Below are 17,379 nucleotides of genomic sequence, written 5' to 3'. Positions count from 1 at the left end.
ACTCGTAAGCCAGCTTCGTGATGGACTTTTGCCTCAAGAGTGCTACGGACAAGTCTAGTTCTCCTCCCAGGGGGCTTGCACCCTTTGCATCCTGGGCTTAAGCTCCTTGCCTCTGGGGCCTCCTTCCATGCGCTGACACTCTGCCCTTTCTGCAAGGTTTGGTGCTTCTGAAGTGTGTGCTCAGGCAAAGCAATGACAACTATGTCAGGACCACAGCCAGCCCGGAAAGCAACTCTCCCAAGTAACGTGACTTGGAGATTTAATTAATTAATCAAAAGATTTTATTTATTCATGAGAGACACAGAGAGAGAGAGAGGCAGAGACACGGGCAGAGGGAGAAGCAGGCTCCATGCAGGGAGCCCGACGCGGGACTCGATCCTAGGTCTCTAGGATCACATCCTGGGCCGAAGGCCGGTGCTAAACCACTGAGCCACCCAGGGATCCCTGACTTGGAGATTGATTTATTTATTTATTTATTTATTTATTTATTTATTTATTTATTTATTTATTTATGATAGACAGAGAGAGAGAGAGGCAGAGACACAACACAGGAGGAGGGAGAAGCAGGCTCCATACTGGGAGCCTGATGTGGGACTCGATCCCGGGACTCCAGGATCACGCCCTGGGCCAAAGGCAGGTGCTAAACTGCTGAGCCACCCAGGGATCCCCTGACTTGGAGATTTAAATGTAAGAAATAAAGTGTCTTGGAAGCAATGAAACATGAATGATTTCTGAACTTTGCACTGGCTGGTCTTCCAGCGGCCATAGAACCCTTGCACATTCTGTTCCCACGGTCTTCCATCCTCCCCTCTTTGCCTTCTTTTTTTTTTTTTTTTTAAAGATTTATTTATTTTTTCATTCAGAGAGAGAGAGAGAGAGAGAGAGAGAGAGAGATAGGCAGAGACACAGGCAGAGGGAGAAGCAGGCTCCACACAGGGATCCCGACGTGGGACTTGATCCCGGGTCTCCAGGATCACACCCTGGGCTGCAGGCAGCGCTAAACTGCTGCGCCACTGGGGCTGCCCCCTCTTTGCCTTCTTCACCCAATCATTCCCCATCTCAGCTTCCACATGTAGCCCCCTCTGGGATGCCTTCCCTCACCATCCCAGGTAGTCATCCGTTCACAGTCCATGCACGTAGTATAGCTGCAATGATACATTCTGAGCACATGTGTGATTTTAGGAGGGTAGTCATCTCCCCAGTGTCCTGAGGCCTATGGGTGCGGGGATTATGTGGCTTTTACTACATTTCAGTACCAAGTCGTGTCTGGCAGGATGCCAGTGGATAAAAGAATGAATGGAGGCCCTGTAGCGAGCAGTTGGGGAATTGGGATGTACTCCTGGCCTGTTTGTCTATGAGATGTGCTGCTGGCCTCTGCCCTATGCTGCTTCCCTCCGAGGCCAGAGTCCAAGCCACTTTTTTATACAGATGGGAAACTGAGGCCCGTGAGGTCACATGACTGGGGCCCAGACGTCCTGTCTCAGTCCAGTGTGCAGAGAGAATGAGGGAGGGTGGGGTACAGGAGAGGGGCTCGCGCCTGGCTCGGGGTCAGAGACTTGCTGGCAGCTTGTGGCAGCATCTGCCACAGGTTTACCAAGTTGGAAGTGTAGCTTAGGTGAGTTTGAGAAATATGGGGCAGGGGTGGTTGGGGGCAAGCAAAGCCAGGCAAATCAGAAGATGCAGGTGTGGACACCCAGACTCACCACCCGAGGCCATCTCAAGTTTCAAGTTTCCAGAGAGGCGGTCTTACCTGCCATTGATCCCTGATCCCTGTGCCAGGAGAGCTGTGGGTGGCACTCCTGGGTGGTCCAGACCTCACCTTCCCCTGCTCACCTCTGTGCCAGCCCTTTGGAGATGCTGGGAGGATGTGGGGTGGTGAGGTGAGAGCTGAGGCAGAACTCTGGGGGCGTAGGGGCCGCCTGCTCCCGGAAGGAGGAAGCTGCATAATGTGTCTGTGGCTGGGCCTGGGATCCCCGGCCAGGGGACTTCCTCTTCCTCTCAGGGCAGGTGTAGCTGCCACAGCACGACCAACACCCTGACCCTGTCATGGATGGGGGCAAGGGGCCCAGACTCAAAGACTTCCTGAGTGGGAGCCTGGCCACCTGGGTGAGGGGGCAGGTGGGAGGGGCCTGGGGGAGGGAAGTGAGCAGCAGAGAGGGGCTGGTGCTGGGTTTGGAGCAGGTCCGCAGTTGGGGGTGGAGGTGCTGAGGGCAGGGGTGGTGGGCTCCGATGTGGGGCCAGAGAGGTCTAGGTAGCTGTGGGGCAGGAGCAGGAGTCTAGACCCAGGGGCCAAGGGGAAGGAAGGGAAAGGGTAAGGAGGAAGCTGCAAGTGCGCTCAGGGGGCAGGTCGGAGGGGCTCCAGAGTCACTCTGCTGGTAGGGGGGTTCTGAATCTGACTGGCAGACCTGTCTTGGCTCCCCACAGGCACTAGGACTGGCCAGCCTGGTGGGAGAGGCCGCGGAGCCCGAGGGGGAAGAGGATGAGGAAGGAGAGGGGCCCTTTTGCCCGGAGAAGAAGCTCTTGCATCTCAGCGATGGGGCCTTACTCCTCCGGGTGCTGGGCATCATGTAAGAAGCCAGGGGCCAGCCTAGGGGTCTGAGGTGGACCCTCCCCGCACAGGTTGCTGGGAGGAGATTGAAGGCTGCTGGGTGGAGCCTGGTAGGGGGAGGCGGATCTCGATTGCTGCCCCCTCCCCCACACCTAGCCCTCTGTGCCCATAGAGCTCCTAGTTCTCGAGGTGGACCTCGGATGGCCAGGGGCTGTGATGGTCCTGCAGCCAGGCGGGTGCGAAACTTGAACCACCTGTGGGTCAGGCTGAGGGACTTCTACCAGGTGAGGGGTTTCGGAAGGGGAGGCTGGGTTTGGAGGTCCCTGCCAGGAGGTCCCCCCTCTACCTCCTGTCTCCTCTGTCCCTAGGAGGAGCTGCAGCTGCTGATCCTGTCGCCGTCCCCAGACCTCCAGGCATTGGAGTCTGACCCCTTCTCAGGTGCTCTCTCCTACCACCCCTTCCTGCTTCTATCCCCTCACCCCACCCCTAACTTTTTGTGGCCTGTGCTCCGCAGAGGAGGCGGTGGAGGAGTTGGAAGGCATCCTCCGGCTGTTGCTGGGGGCGTCAGTGCAGGTGAGCAGGGGAGGGAGGGTAGGGCCCAGCTTTGGCCCAAGAGGTGGGAGACTCCTGTGCCAGCATGTCCGCCCTGTCTCCCTGCAGTGTGAGCACCGGGAACTCTTCATCCGACACATCCAGGGCCTCGGTCTTGAGGTCCAGAGTGAGCTGGCTGCTGCCATCCAGGAGGTATTTGGTTGATAGCCTGGGCCTGCCACCTGGGAGCACCTTGCCCCTCACCTTCTTGGGCTGAAACGGCTCTCCCTACCCGCCCAGGTGACCCAGCCTGGGGCAGGTGGGGTGCTGGCGCTGGCTGGGCCTGAGCCTGGGGATCTGGAGCCACCAGAGCTGGAGATGCTGTTCCGGAACCTGATGGGGGCTTTGTTAAGGCTGGCACGGGAGCGTGATATGGGGGCCCAGGTAGGAGGTATTGTGACCCAGGTGGAGGAACAGGAGGACTGTGGGGACCCAGATATGTGGGGGGGAGAGAGTTGGGGTTGGGAATTGAGGGTCTTGGACCAGCAGAACTGCAAGAACCAGATTTGGCTTGTGGTGACTGGGGGACATGGGATGGGTTATTTTCTGGCTTCTGACCCTTGGATTCTCACAGCGTCTGGCTGAACTGCTGCTGGAGAGAGAGCCAGCCCCCTTGTTGCCAGAGGCTCCTGCCAGGAGTCCCCCCGAGGGCCCAGCACACCACCTGGCCCTGCAGCTGGCCAACACCAAGGCCCAGCTGCGGCGCCTGAGGCAAGAGCTGTGAGTACCCCAGGCTGGGAAGTGGGTGGGATCGGGCCTGGGGTTCTGGGTCCCCACACCCCTCTAGCGGCCCTTCTCTCCAGGGAGGAGAAGGCCGAGCTGCTGCTCGACTCCCAGGCGGAGGTGCAGGACTTGGAGGCCGAGATCCGAAGGCTCCGCCAGGAGGTGCGCTCAGGTGTCCCTCGCGCTGCCGCTGCCCATTCCCTAGCTCTCTCCCCGCCTCCTCTGTCCCGTCGCCTGCCGTCCCCCCCTCCCTGGGCACCTTCCCCCCCCAATCCCGGGGGCCGCGGCTGGCCGTTCCCAGCTCCGCACCGTCTGGCTCAGGCCCAGGTGCTGTCGGGACAGGCCAAGCGGGCCGAACTGTACCGCGAGGAGGTGGAGGCCTTGCGGGAGCGGGCCGGTCGCTTGCTCCGCCTGCAGGAGGAGCTGCGACGCTGTCGCGAGCGGCTACAGGTGGCGGAGGCCTGCAAAAGCCAGCTGGAGGTGAGGGGGGCGGGGCCGGAGGGGGCGGGGCCTGCTGGGGATTGGGGGGGCCAGGCGGGGAGCGAATTTGGACCTAGAGGCGAGAGGGCAAGGTCTGGTGGACAGAACAGCATCGGCTGGGAGAAGTGGGTGACGTGGTGTCTGGGGAGGGGCCCCCTGCAGAATGGGGCAGATGGAGGGGGATGTGGGGGCGGTAGATCAGGGCAGGTCCTGGAGAGGAGGGTGGGGCCGAGTGCTGGGGAGGAACTGTCTGGAGAGCTCTTTGCGACGGGGCCTAGACGGATGCCACCTGGGGTGGGAGTTCTTGGGGAGAAGGGGCAGGGCCGACACAGGAGGGGGCAGGGCCAGGTGCTAGGGAAGTGGTACCTGGATACACCCTGTAGTGGGAGGGGCAGGAGGGAGGGAGAGGTGGGGCCCAGAGAGCACTGGGGTGCAGGGTCAGATGTGGGAGAAAAGGCAGGGTCTGTGGCCCTGGAGTGCTTGAGGGCAGCTTCAATCGCATCACCCGCATCACCCGTTGTCTCTGCTCCCCCACCAGGAGGAACGGGCGCTCTCCGGGGCTCTGGAAGCCTCCAAGGCGCTTCTGGAGGAGCAGCTGGAGGCTGCTCAAGAGCGCTGTGCTAGGCTGCATGAGACTCAGCGTGAGAATCTGCTGCTGCGGACCCGTTTGGGCGAGGCCCATGCGGTGAGATTGAGTGGACCACCCACCTGTCACTCTGTCATCTGTGACCCTGGTGACCTCAATGGTCCCCTAGGGTTCTCTAACGCTCCCTGTGATCCCTGGCTCCTTGCTTCTCCTGGTGATCTAGGCCACACATTAGCCTGGCCATGGTGGGGAAGGCTTGTCTGACCCTGCCCTTCCCCCAGGAGCTGGACACTCTGCGGCATCAGGTGGACCAGCTGGCAGAGGAGAATGTGGAGCTGGAGCTGGAGCTTCAGCGGAGCCTGGAGCCACCTCTGGGCTTTCCTTGGGAGGGTGAGTAGGGCACCAGTAGAGGGGCTGGGGATGTGGGGCTGGCTGCCTGTGCTTTCCTACAACTCTGCTGAGAATGGCTTCTGACTTCATCTTCTTCCCAAGGTGTTGGAGAGGGGGTGTCTAGGGGTGTATGGGAGGAGCCAGGGATCATTGCAAAGGGTAAGGAGGGGTCCTAACCTCATCTCACATGTCCCAGCATCTGTGCCAGGAGCAGCTCCCTCACTTCATGATGAAGTGAGAGAGGCAGAGGCTGGGCGGCTGCAGATCCTGGAGCGGGAGAATCGGGAGCTTCGGGGTCTGCTACAGTTGCTACAAAGGCAGCCTGGGGGCCAGGTGAGTCCCCTCCCCTAACCATCCTAGCTGGTCCTTCCTTGCCTCCCCCTCTGGGCTTGACATTCCTCTCATGTACCCTCAGCGCCCCCTGCTGGAGGAGCAGAGCGAGGACTCCTTGGTTGCAGAGCTGGATGGGGCTCCTCAGACTTGCCTGGCCTCAGACCTGGGCCCCCAGGGTTTGGCTGGCCAGGTGGAGGATGAAGGCACCCAGGCCTCGGACCCGGCTCCCCCGGTATCAGACTCCGCCCTTGAGAGATTAGCTGTGCATCCCCAGGCTTCTGATTTAGACCTGCGGGTGATAGAGAGGCCCCTCCAGCTGGCTGCCATGGCCCCCCAGACCTCAGACTTGACGCTCCAGGAATCAGGCCCCACTGTAGCAACACAGAAGTGCCCAGAGAATGCTGGCCATGGAGCCCTTCTCCAGATTCCCACCTCTGTGGTCTCGCTTCAAGGTCCAGGGCTGGAAATTCAGGCCGAGCTGTTGGGAGGAGAGGCTGGAGAGTCAGGGCCCAAAGCCCGGGAGGGCCCTGCAAGCAAGCCTGGACCCCCAGAGGTCAGCCTACGTGTGCAACTGGAGGAGCAGGAGACCCCAGGCCAAGGGCTGGAACTACCCAAAGGGCAGAGAGATGCCAGAGGGGATGAACAGAAGCTGGAGGGGATGATTGGTGACCCAGCCCAGCAAAATCCACAGCAGGAGTCTGAGGGGGCTCTGGAGGCACAGACCTGGCAGGGGCCAATCTCAGGGGAGATCTCGTCTGGTGGAGTCCCAGAGCAAGAGGCCCTGAGGGAGGAGGTGGCACAGCTCAGGAGAGAGGCTGAGGCACTTCGGGCGGAGCTAGAGGCCCAGGCCCGGAGGCTGGAGGCCCGAGGCATGGAGGCTGCCCGCCTCTCTGAGGAGCTGGCTCAGGCACGGAAGACAGAAGCCGAGGCCCACAGGGAGGTGGAGGCCCAGGCCCGGGAACAGGCTCGGCTGCGGGAGGCAGTAGAGGCAGCAGGCCGGGAGCTGGAGGCTGCGTCTCAGGAACGAGAGGCACTGGCAGAGGCCCTGGCAGCCGCAGGCCGAGAGCGGAGACAGTGGGAGCGCGAGGCACCCAGACTCCGGGCCCGGGCTGAGACAGCTGAGGAGCAGCTGCAAGAGCTGGAGAGCCAGGATCGCCGGCACCAGCAGGAGGCTGAGAGGGAGAGGCAGGCCCTCAGGGAGGTATGTTGTGGCTCACAGCCCAGGATGGGCAATGGGGCTCTGGTCAGCTGCTGGGGTTTGGGGTATTAATCCCATCAGTAGCCTCGGGATGCTCAACACCTAGCTGTGGCTGGGGATAGAAAGGGGAAATGCACCCCTACAAGCAAAGGTGCTTGGCCTGGGACACAGCGCAGGTGTCCCCTCCCTCTGGCAGGATGGGGATAAGAGTATGGATGTGGAGCCAGACTGCTTGGGTGCTGCTCCTGGCTCTGACTGGTCGCTGACTCACCTCTACCCTGTTCCTCCTTCCATAAAACGGGGACACTATTCATCGCTGTCTCAGTGGGTCTTTTGGAAGATCAAGGGAGGTAACTGTGCGATGAGCCTAGTTCATGCTGGGCAAAGGCTCAAGGCATGTCAATTATTTATTTTTTAAAAAGACTTATTTATTTATTTTTATTTGCCGGGGAGGGGCAGAGAGAGAGGGAGAGAGTGAATCCCAGACAGATTCCACACCTAGCTCGGAGCCAGACATGGAGCTCGATCTCACAATCTGAGCTGAAATCAAGAGTCAGATGGTTAACTGAGCCACCCAGGTGCCCTGAGACATGTTGATTATTAAGAACAGGGGATCCTTGGGTGGCTCAGCGGTTTAGTGCCTGCCTTTGGCCCAGGGTGTGATCCTGGAGACCCGGGATTGAGTCCCACATCGGGCTCCCTGCATGGAGCCTGCTTCTCCCTCTGCCTGTGTCTCTGCTTCTCTCTCTCTCTGTCTCTCATGAATGAATAAATAAAATCTTAAAAAAATATATTACTAAAAAAATAAAAAAGAACAAAGTGTGCAGGAGTCCATGGCAGAGGGAGCTGGTGCCAGGGTGGGGGCAAGGAGGCTTTGGAGAAGGTTCTGAGGAATGGGCAAGATTCCATTAGGTGGGAAAACCATTTCATTCAGAGGGAACAGCATGTGCAGAGACTTGAAGGCATTAACAATGCTTAGGGGCCTGGGTGGTGGGGGAACAGGGCCAGACAGATGTTCTGGGCCAGCTTTGCAAGTGTCCGTACTCTATCTCCAAAGCCACCCAAGTATGTGGGCAAACCTGCATGAGGCTGGGTTTGAGGAGGGTCCCCTTGGTGTGCAGGGGAGCCTGGGGCCATCAGGAGGCAGTGTCAGTGGTCCAGGTGGCAGGTGCAGCTGCCTGGGGCTGGGATGGGGGATGGAGGAAAGAGACCTGGACACGCCATCATCCATGCACTGAGGCATGTTGACAGGGATCTCCTTGGTGCCAGGGACTGTACCAGGCACTCAGTATGCCTGTCCTAGGGGAGGCTCTCACAGTCTGGGGTGGAGACAGGACTATGCAGGGAGCTGTGGGAAGTCCAGGAAGCACAGTAGACTCAGGCTGGGTCATGTCAGGGAAGGCTTTCTGGAGGAGAGAGAGAGTGGCAGTGAGCCAGGAGGAGGCATAGGCGTGACTGTGTGTGTGTGTGTGTGTGTGTGTGTGTGTGTGTGTGGTATGATGTGGGAAGCAGAGGGAGGCTAGGCAGAGGATTCACTAGGGTTCCTACTGGGCAGGACCCCATCTTCCTTTCAAGCTAAAGAAGGAGTTGCAGCTGTTCTTGGGCAGAAAATGACCTCAGTGACCTTTACATGAGGGCAATGACTTTAAACCCAGTGGAACGTTGAAGGGAAGCGGAGTAGTAGGTACTCATGTTGAGAGGCCCCCCAGGAGAAGCAAAGGAGACTAGGAGGCAATGGGAAGGATGTTCCGGCCAGCAGGCCTGTGCTTTGGGGGAGGGTGTGCTGCAGATGAGGAATTGAATCTTCCAACTGAGTACAGTTTCCAGTCTCATCCCTACTGTCCAGATGAGGACACTGAAATTCAGAGAGAAGGAGTAATTTCCTGAGAGCCCCCTCAGGCGGAGAGGAGCGGGGAACACACTGATGGGGTGACCTGGGGTTAGGCCTTCCTTGGGCCGGGCAGGCCTGGGGCATGGGAGAACAGGGGTGTGGGCGTGTGGGCGGGAAGGTAACGTGGAGAGGCCATCTTTGGGGTCCACTGTGTAGGATGTGACAAGAGATGGTGTCTTCTAGCCCAGATCCCTGAACGACTGACCCACTGTGTGGTTAGGGCTGAGTTACTTAACCTGTCTGCATCTCCTGGAAAACTGGAATACAAATGACCTGCCTTATAGGATCCCGTGGGATAATGAATGTAGAGCTGTGGAGTGGAAATGCGGGCAGGTGGACCGCGCAGGTGAGGGTAGGGTGAGGAGCAGATGAGGATAGGGTGTGTTCCGAGGAACCGAGTGGGTGGAAGCGCCTGAGGACAAAGGGGAATTTTGTGAGATTTCCTGGACAGAGCAGTTCCTGGTGATACCTGGGTGTGGTGCTGGAGGAGGTGGCTAGCCCGGGAGCTCAGGGAACCAGGAGCCAGGACTTGTCCACGTGGGCTGGGGGGAGGGCAGGAGGTGCAGTGAGGACGGGGCTCTGAGGGCTAGGACCAGCTCAGGGCTTCTGGCCAGAGGTTCAAATCTCTGCATCTCTACCACTGATCTTCCTACCCTTAGTCCTTGGGCTCTGATGGAGGCGGGTGAGAGGCCGCAGGGCCTCATGGGACTTGTAGTTTTAAGTGAGAGCGGACAAGGGTCTCCAGAAGCATAGTGGCCCCGGGCAGACTTGATGCGGTTGCAAAACTGGGGAGATCAGAGCAAAGGTTGTCCACCTGGTGTCCAGAGAAAGGATTTGGTTGACAGCTAGTCAGAGCTGGCCCTTCCTTGTGGTTTCATTCTGCCAGGACCCCTGCGCCTCAGAATGGTTTGACCTGTCTTCTTCTGAGCCCCACATGTGGACTGGGCCTCTTGCCCCCTTCCGCAATGGTGCGGCCCAACCGCCACAGGATGCCTGGCCTAGCCCATAGCATCTCTCCCTGCCCCCCAGTCCGCGCTGTGGTTGGGCCTGACTTTCACCAGGTTCCTGCCTACTGCGGCCATCCTCCTGTGGCCAGGGCACTTTTCAGATCTGCTGCTTCCAAGCCCCTCTTTCCCTCACATGGCCAGTGTGGCCTCAGGACGTAGGGCGCGTCTAGCTGCCACTGGGCGCACTAGGAACCATGGGCTCAGAGAGGTAAAGACGCTTGCCTGGCGTCTTTTGCCCTCCTGGGCCAGGGGCCTCCCTCACCCAATGCCAGGCTTCTGATCCTAGCTTTCGTGGTCACTCTGCAAGGTGGCGGCCAGGCTTTGCTCCCATTGTACACATAGGGGAGTAGAGGCCCAAAGGGTTAAAGATATTTGCCTGGGGGCGGGGTAGTGGTGGTGGTGGCCCCTGGCTCCCTCAATCAGTAGGCATGTGACTTGATCTCAGGGTCCTGAGAGCCTACTTTAAAAAAAAAAAAGAAAAAGAAAAAGATATATGCCTAGAGTGACAGAGGAAGGACAGACTCTCAGGCCTTGGTATCTGGGCCTCCCCTGCCCCCCACTCCCCAACCCCCTCCCTGGTGAGGATGGTGGTCTTCCCTTCTGGCTCTGAGCCCCCTGTGTCTGCCCTTAGGAGCTAGAGAAGGCGATGGTGCGGGGCCGGGAGCTGGGAGCCCGGCTGGAACACCTGCAGAGTGAGCTGGAGCAGGCGGCTCTGGAACGCCAGGAATTTCTGCGGGAACAAGAGTTCCAGCACCAGAGGTGGGTGTTCCCCAAGGGGCAGAGCCAGGCCCAGCAGGGCTTGGGGAGGGGCTGGTGCTAACACTTCTCCCGGCAGGTACCAGGGCCTGGAGCAGCGACTGGAAACAGAGCTGCAGGCAGCGGCCATCAGCAAGGAGGAAGCCCTGAGGGAGCTCAAGACCAGGGCCCTGCAGCTGGAGGAGGAGCTGGTCCAGGTGAGGCTTGCAGGCCCCTGGGTGCCTCATGCCACCTCTTCCTGCATCCTGCCTACAGATGTCCAGGGCTGTGTGCGCTCGCATCCCCATCCCGCCAGCCCCCATCTGGTTTTGGCCAGTCGCTTGCCTTGTGCCCCATCTTGGGGCCTCTTGGAGAGCACCCCTGTGCTGGGAGTCAGGTTGACTCTGCCCAGGCCGCAGTCTCCGAGGGGGCTGGTTTTCCTCATTCCTCAAACGGATGGAACTCAGTGGCTCTGCTCTGAGGTGATGGCTGTGTCTCTCTTGGGCCTCACCACTTCCTAGTGAGCTCAGTTACTGCCTCGTCCTAAGCTGACAATCGTTTCTGAGGCCGCTGCTGTGCATGAGCTCACAGCTCAGTGCTCAGCTCTGTGGTTGGTGGGGCCCAAGACAGGAAAGAAAATGGGCCACTGTAACACAGGGGATCAGGGGATGGTGGGCACCCAGCAGTGCCCCAGGTTTTTTTGGGGGAAGTGGCATTGAAATTGGGGCCCAGAGGAAGAAGAGCAGGGTGCAAAGAGTGTTCTGTGCAGAAGAAAGCGGCTGGGGCAGAACTGAATGATGCGGAGCAGGGTGGATGGAGAGTGAAGGTGGATCTTTGGGAGCCAGAAGCACAGGAGTGTGGGACCCAGTGACAGAGGGATGGGGGCATTAAGTGCTGCCAAAGGGGTGAGGGTCCCTTGGGTTAGGTCCCTGCACCATCCTGAGGTGGCCCCTGCACCCCCGCTTGACCTCCCGAGGCCTCTCCTTGCAGCTGCGCCAGGGCCCGGAGGGGCTGGGGCCAGAGGGGCACGCTGAGCCCAGGACCCTACAGGCCCAGAGTGGGCGGCTCATCGAGGTGGAGCGCAGTGTGAGTGTCGACCTTGGTGGGCCTGGGGAGGAGGTGGCCCCAGTGGCCTGGCCCCTGCTAACCCTTCTCTCTTCGGGCCAGAATGCAACACTGGTGGCCGAGAAGGTGGCTCTGCAGGGGCAGCTGCAGCACCTGGAGGGGCAGCTGGGAAGCCTGCAGGGGCGTGCCCAGGAGCTCCTGCTGCAGAGCCAGCGTGCGCAGGAGTACAGCAGCCGCCTGCAGGTGGGTGGCAGCCTAGGTGCCCTGTCCCCTGCCCTATCTCATGCCCCCTTTCCACCTTTGCTTGCTCTTTGCTCTGCCCAAGCTCCCAGCTGGCCGCCCTATTTGTGCTCTAGTCCCCACCCTCTGCCCCTGCTTTTTGCCCTCTGTCACCACTGCTCCAGCCTTCAGCCTCCTCCACTGAATCCTCTGTCTGACTCCTCTGCCTTGCCCCTGGCCTTTTGCCCTGTGTCCCTTACCCCCTTTCTGGCCTGAGAGTGCACCCCCTTCTGTGTCCTAGGCTGAGAAGTCTGTGCTGGAGATGCAGGGCCAGGAGCTGCACAGGAAGCTGGGGGTGCTGGAGGAGGAGGTGCGGGTGGCACGGCAGTCCCAGGAGGAGACCCGGGGGCAGCAGCAGGCTCTGCTGCGGGATCACGAGGCACTGGCACAGCTGCAGCGGCGGCAGGAGGCCGAGCTGGAGGGACTCCTGGTCCGGCACCGCGATCTCAAGGCTAACATGCGGGCGCTGGAGCTGGCCCATCGGGAGCTGCAGGGCCGGTGAGCCTCCCCCGACTCCCTGGCTTCTTTCCCAAGCAGCCCCTGCCTGCGCGCAGCAGACTCCCTTGGTGGGTCTGACACCCTCCGCCTCCTGGCAGGGAAGCACCACCCCTGGACACAGCCACCTCTGGTGCCAGGGCCCCACGTGGGGTTGGCCTCTGGGGTGAGCTCACCCCGAGGCTGGTTCATCACTGGGAGAGTTGGCACTTTGCCTGGCATTCTGCCCAATGGCTTTGTTTGGAGGCTGGTGCTTAGGAGAGGGCAGATCCCTAGGTCCACATAGTCCAGCCGCCCCCTTGCCCCGGCTGCAGGTGTCTGCAGCCCTCTCAGTCCCTGTGTATCCCAGGCATGAGCAGCTGCAGGCCCAGAGGGCCAATGTGGAGGCCCAGGAGGTGGCCCTGCTGGCAGAGCGGGAACGCCTGATGCAGGATGGGCATCGGCAGCGTGGACTGGAGGAGGAGCTGCGGAGGCTGCAGAGCGAGCATGAGAGGTACAAGCTCTGGCACGGCCCCACCCCTCTAAGGCCAGGTCTCAGGGTTCCCATCTGTGAAGTGGGTTGGTGTTGAGTTATTCCCCATCCCTGTGGGGTCCTGTTTTGCCACTTCTCCCCCAGCGTGGCTCTTCTGGCCCTTATGGTTGGGGGGCGGGGGGTGGAGTGCCTTTGGAGAGCATCTCTTCTGGACTCTGCAGGGCTCAGATGCTGCTGGCAGAGGTGTCGCGGGAGCGGGGGGAGCTGCAGGGAGAACGTGGGGAGCTGCGGGGCCGGCTGGCGCGGCTGGAGCTGGAGCGGGCACAGCTGGAGGTGCAGAGCCAGAGACTGCGTGAATCCAACCAGCAGCTGGACCTGAGCGCCTGCCGGCTGACCACGCAGTGCGAGGTGTGCTGAGGGATGGCTGGTGGCTGGCTGGGGGTGGGGAGAGGGTGGGGGAGTGGGAGGATGCCACTCTGTGCCCCATTAAATCCCCCACCTGCCCTCCTGCCTGCTGCCCCCCTCCAGCTGTTGACAGAGCTCCGGAGCGCTCAGGAAGAGGAGAACCGGCAGCTGTTGGCTGAGGTGCAGGCGCTGAGCCGGGAGAACCGGGAGCTCCTGGAGCGCAGCCTGGAGAGCCGAGACCACCTACACCGGGAGCAGCGCGAGTACCTGTGAGCAGGGTGGTGGGTGGGCCCTGCTTGGCTGCTGGGAGCTGGAGTGGGGCCTGGAGACCCCTCTGGCTGCTCCTGGGGAGAGGCCCCGGGAGATCCTGGGGGAAAGGGCTGGAGCTGACCACCTAGGGCTCAGGATAGCCGCACTTTGGCAACCCTCACTGGAGCACACGGGGGTGTTAACAACCAGCAGGGTTGGAGTGGTGGGTGCCTCCTAGCACCTGAGCCTTGCTCCTGCCTGGCCTCATGCCCGCCTGCCCCCTCCTCCTGCTCTCAGGGACCAGCTCAACGCATTGCGCCGTGAGAAGCAGAAGCTGGTGGAGAAGATCATGGACCAGTACCGAGTACTGGAGCCTGGGCCCCTGCCCCGGACCAAGTGAGGGGCCCTCCTCCACCCCCAGAGCCAGGGAATCCTTTCAACCTCTGCCCCTGCCCCTGCCCCTGCCCTCTCCAGGCCCCAGTGAGGGTTTGCATGGCCTTTGCCATCCCCAGCATGGCCCTCTTGTCCCTCCTTCCTCCCTGGCCTTACTCCCTCTTATGCCCTCTTGCCCCCAGGAAGGGCAGCTGGTTGGCAGACAAGGTGAAGAGGCTGATGCGGCCCCGGCGGGAGGGGGGCCCCCATGGGGGCCCACGCCTGGGGGCCGATGGGGCTGGCAGCCCTGAGAGCCTGGGGGGCCCCCCTGAGGCGGAGCTCTCCGAGGGCAGGGAGGCAGATAGGACAGGTGGGTCTGGGGGCCGGGTGACCAGGATGGTCCCTACCCCACATCTCCTATCCCCATGCTGGTACTTGTCAACGCCTCTGGTCTCTATCTTCATCTTGTGTGGCTTGCACATGTACCCCCATTGGCCTTCCCGCTGCAACCCCACCCCGCCCAGATGCTTCTTGTGGTTCCTTGCCCTGCATCCCTGCCACAACCCTCTCAGCTGGGACCTCCTTCCTGCCTGCGCTGCCACCCACCCAGTCCTACCCATCCACAGCGGCGTCTAGGACCTCAGAGCAGCAGAAGATTTTAGTGAGAGGTCATTTATCCCAGTCAGCAGATGAAGAAGCCGAGTCCCAGGGAGGGGACATTCCTTGCTCAAGGTCACACAGTGAGTTAGTGTCAGAGCCAGCATAGGCCCTCCTCCTGTCCCTGCCCTCCTTCACCCAGACTTTACCTCTGGCTCTGCAGCTTCCTCTCCGTGCTCCTTGGCAGCTTCACCCCGCCGGCCCCTCCACTCTGCCCAGGCCCTTTCTGTACTGCTCCACACCCTGCCTATGCCTCTTTCAGGGTCCCCCTCACCAGCACCCATGCGCCGGGCCCAGAGCTCCCTCTGCCTGCGGGATGAGACCCTGGCAGGGGGGCAGCGGCGGAAACTCAGCTCACGATTCCCTGTGGGGCGAAGCTCTGAGTCATTCAGCCCCGGGGATACCCCCCGGCAGCGATTCCGACAGCGTAGGCCAGGCCCCCTGGGTGCACCCACATCCCATGACAAAGGTGAGAGACAAGGATCCCTGCTCCTGTTTGCTCCCCAGCTCCCTGGGACCCACCAGCTCCTTGGCCAATGGAGCTTCCCTCCTGTCCCTTGGGTCTCCCACAAGCCCTGCCCCTGGTCCCCATGGCCCATTGGCTGCCTTGTGCATCCCTTAGGACCAGGCGTGGGATGGGATGGCTCCATTGAGACCCTATCTGAAAACCAAGCAGATGCCAATGGAGAGGGTGAGTGAGGGTATTTGCCGTGCCCAGGGCCCCTGGTTCATCCACTCATATACTTGACAATGAGGCTTTACTCAGTGTCCAGGGATATGTTAGGGATACAGCAGGGGATGCAGCTGAAGAAGCAGCAGGGGACATTCTGGTTTGGAAGGCAGACAGTAAACAATATGCACAAAAATAATAATTATCTACAACGGCCCTGCCCAGTAGAAATATGTGAGCTACATGTGTAGTTTAGAATTTCTAGGTGCCTCATCAGAAAGGTAAAGAGGTAAAATTAATTCTAATAACATATTTTATTTATCCCATTATACCTGAACTATTACTATTTCCATGTGTAGTCAGTGTGGAAAGCCACCAATGAGATATTTTAATTAATTGATTAAGTCAGTCATCTTTATTAATGAAGTAGTTTATATTATTTTTTTCCTGCTACGTCCTTGAGTCCAACGGCTATTTTACACTCAAGCACAGAGAAGTTCAGATCAGCTGCACCCCAAGTGCTCAGTCCTGCTCTGTGCAGCAAGATGGCCCTTGCCAGCCCCAGGATGTTAGGAGATGGCAGTGCTCTGGGAGAGACAGCGTGCAGTGGGGAAGGAAGTCAGGAGTGCTGGGTGGGGCAGGTTGCGATTTTAACTACCGTGCTCAGGGTAGTCTTCAGAGAGGAGGTAAAGTTGCAGCAAAGGTTTGGACTGTGGACATAACCTGGGGAAGAACATTCCAGGCAGAGGGAACAGCCGAAGCAAAGGCCTGGCCAGTTCAAGGACTGGCAGCTGGAGTGAGGAGGGAGACACCGGAGAGGAGCTGCAAGTGGCAGTCGGGGGCGGTGGTGGTGTAGAAGGTGGGGGGCCCTGGAGGCTGCCTGGAATGCTGGGAGCTCCAAGGGAGCAGGCCTGAGCTGTGCCTTTCCCTTCAGGCCTCGAGGTACAGGAGCCGGAGAAACACCCTCTCGCCCCTTCCCTCAGTCAGTGATACCATGTGGACTGGGGGCTTGGGCTTGGGATCTTCTCACCACTGGAGTCCCAATCGGGGCCCCCGGCAGCCTAGGAATGCGGGGATCCGGGCCACCTGGAGCCCCTCTGTGGGCAAGGAGGCCTGGGCCCCCAGCTCCTCCAAGGCCTGCCCTGGGGCCCTGAGATGGAGCTGGGATAAGCCTGTGGACAGAGGGGACGGCTGGCCCCCACAAGCAGCTCCTCGCCAGGGCTCTGGCTCTCCCATGCGGCCCTCACTGAGGAGGCCATCTCTGGGTGACCCCCCAGCGGAAGGCGACGGGCAGAAGTGGCCAAGAGAGTCCCCTGTCTGGTCTGGGCGGGGAGCCAAGGACCATTCACCGGGGAAGGTGACCTGGGCCCATCTCTGAGCCGTAGCTGGGATGCAAGGGCCATGAGAATAAAGCTGGGATGCCACCACCTGAAGCTGTGCTCTGTGTTTACCGGCTGTGTCCCAGAGTCCCCAGGCACCAGCCATGTGCACAGCCCAACCGCGTGGGCCGAGGTCTGTCCCCTTGACTCCCTTGCCCTGCCCAGGGCAGCGAAGGGCTTTCCTCAAGGGACCGGCCACTGGGGCTCACTTGGATGGCCCAGTGGGGTGGGGAGGTGGGTTCTGAGCCTCCCAAGTCTGGGTTCCAGTAAAACCCCAGATACTCCTCCCCACCCCCTCCTCCCCTCTTCTCTACTTTGCCCGTGTATCCCCACTCTCTTCCCACCCCACCTAGGGTTGAGCCCCTCCCCAGTGAGTTCTCAGCTGGTGGGACATCACTTAGTGTCTCAAGCCTTCATGCAGGGACACAAAAGGTGGGAAGGGCACCTGGTCTCTGACCAGCGCTTCCAGAATGACGCCCAGGAAAGCGGCAATTAGGCTAGGTGGCAGAACGTGAGTCAGGGCACCTGGGGCCACCCGGGGTAGGGTGGGGCTGCCAGGGCTGAGGTGAGGCAGCCTGAATTTGGGGGTGGCCAGTCCAGCCTCCCCAGGGTGCTCTGCAGAAGCCTGACTCATAGGGTTTCCACAGCCCCTCTTGGGATAACTAATGGCTCTGCCCTCCTCTCAGCCCAAGCTTCATAGTCTGGTGAGGTGAGACAGACCCCTGGCCTCCAGCTAGGCTGAGGAGCTGAGAGCCCCTTCTCTTAGGCTTCAGTGTGGGGGCCCAGATAGCCACCCTACTCTCTTGGTGGCTCTGGTCGATTGTCAGAAAGGCCAGGCCAGCCGGGGCCCCTGG

The 17,379-nt window shown here is 60.3% G+C and overlaps 1 protein-coding gene across 6 annotated transcripts; it reads left to right on the top strand.

Annotated features, from left to right (window-relative positions):
* The first annotated feature begins 1,944 nt into the window (after positions 1 to 1,944).
* On the top strand, positions 1,945 to 16,579 carry CCDC88B (coiled-coil domain containing 88B). Of its 6 annotated transcripts, XM_038564106.1 has the most exons (28): positions 1,945 to 2,106; positions 2,425 to 2,567; positions 2,721 to 2,832; positions 2,917 to 2,986; positions 3,063 to 3,121; positions 3,209 to 3,292; positions 3,380 to 3,523; positions 3,714 to 3,859; positions 3,943 to 4,024; positions 4,184 to 4,342; positions 4,881 to 5,027; positions 5,210 to 5,318; positions 5,515 to 5,651; positions 5,734 to 6,852; positions 10,379 to 10,506; positions 10,583 to 10,700; positions 11,473 to 11,568; positions 11,650 to 11,790; positions 12,068 to 12,324; positions 12,671 to 12,814; positions 13,015 to 13,201; positions 13,322 to 13,467; positions 13,745 to 13,843; positions 14,023 to 14,189; positions 14,446 to 14,559; positions 14,739 to 14,945; positions 15,099 to 15,167; positions 16,081 to 16,273. In XM_038564106.1, the coding sequence occupies exons 1-28, from the start codon at positions 2,047 to 2,049 to the stop codon at positions 16,134 to 16,136; spliced, it is 4,500 nt and encodes a 1,499-aa protein (XP_038420034.1). In that variant the 5' UTR covers positions 1,945 to 2,046; the 3' UTR covers positions 16,137 to 16,273. The 6 variants fall into 6 exon arrangements, with proteins under 6 accessions (XP_038420034.1, XP_038420033.1, XP_038420036.1 ...); XM_038564105.1 differs by lacking the exon at positions 14,446 to 14,559 and having other exon boundaries at positions 14,023 to 14,047; positions 16,081 to 16,579; XM_038564108.1 differs by lacking the exon at positions 14,023 to 14,189 and having other exon boundaries at positions 14,456 to 14,559.
* The last annotated feature ends 800 nt before the right edge of the window (positions 16,580 to 17,379 follow it).

This window comes from Canis lupus, chromosome 18 (genome assembly GCF_011100685.1).
Source record: "Canis lupus familiaris isolate Mischka breed German Shepherd chromosome 18, alternate assembly UU_Cfam_GSD_1.0, whole genome shotgun sequence".
Taxonomy (NCBI): domain Eukaryota; kingdom Metazoa; phylum Chordata; class Mammalia; order Carnivora; family Canidae; genus Canis; species Canis lupus.
Note: the sequence above shows the minus strand (reverse complement) of the source record. Positions and strands in the feature narration are given on the sequence as shown.

Coding starts and splice junctions, on each gene's coding strand:
- CCDC88B (XM_038564105.1), top strand. CDS start 2,047: ATGGATGGGGGCAAGGGGCCCAGACTCAAAGACTTCCTGAGTGGGAGC. Junction 4,343..4,880: donor CCTGCAAAAGCCAGCTGGAG/GTGAGGGGGGCG, acceptor CTCCCCCACCAG/GAGGAACGGGCGCTCTCCGG. Junction 6,853..10,378: donor AGAGGCAGGCCCTCAGGGAG/GTATGTTGTGGC, acceptor GTCTGCCCTTAG/GAGCTAGAGAAGGCGATGGT.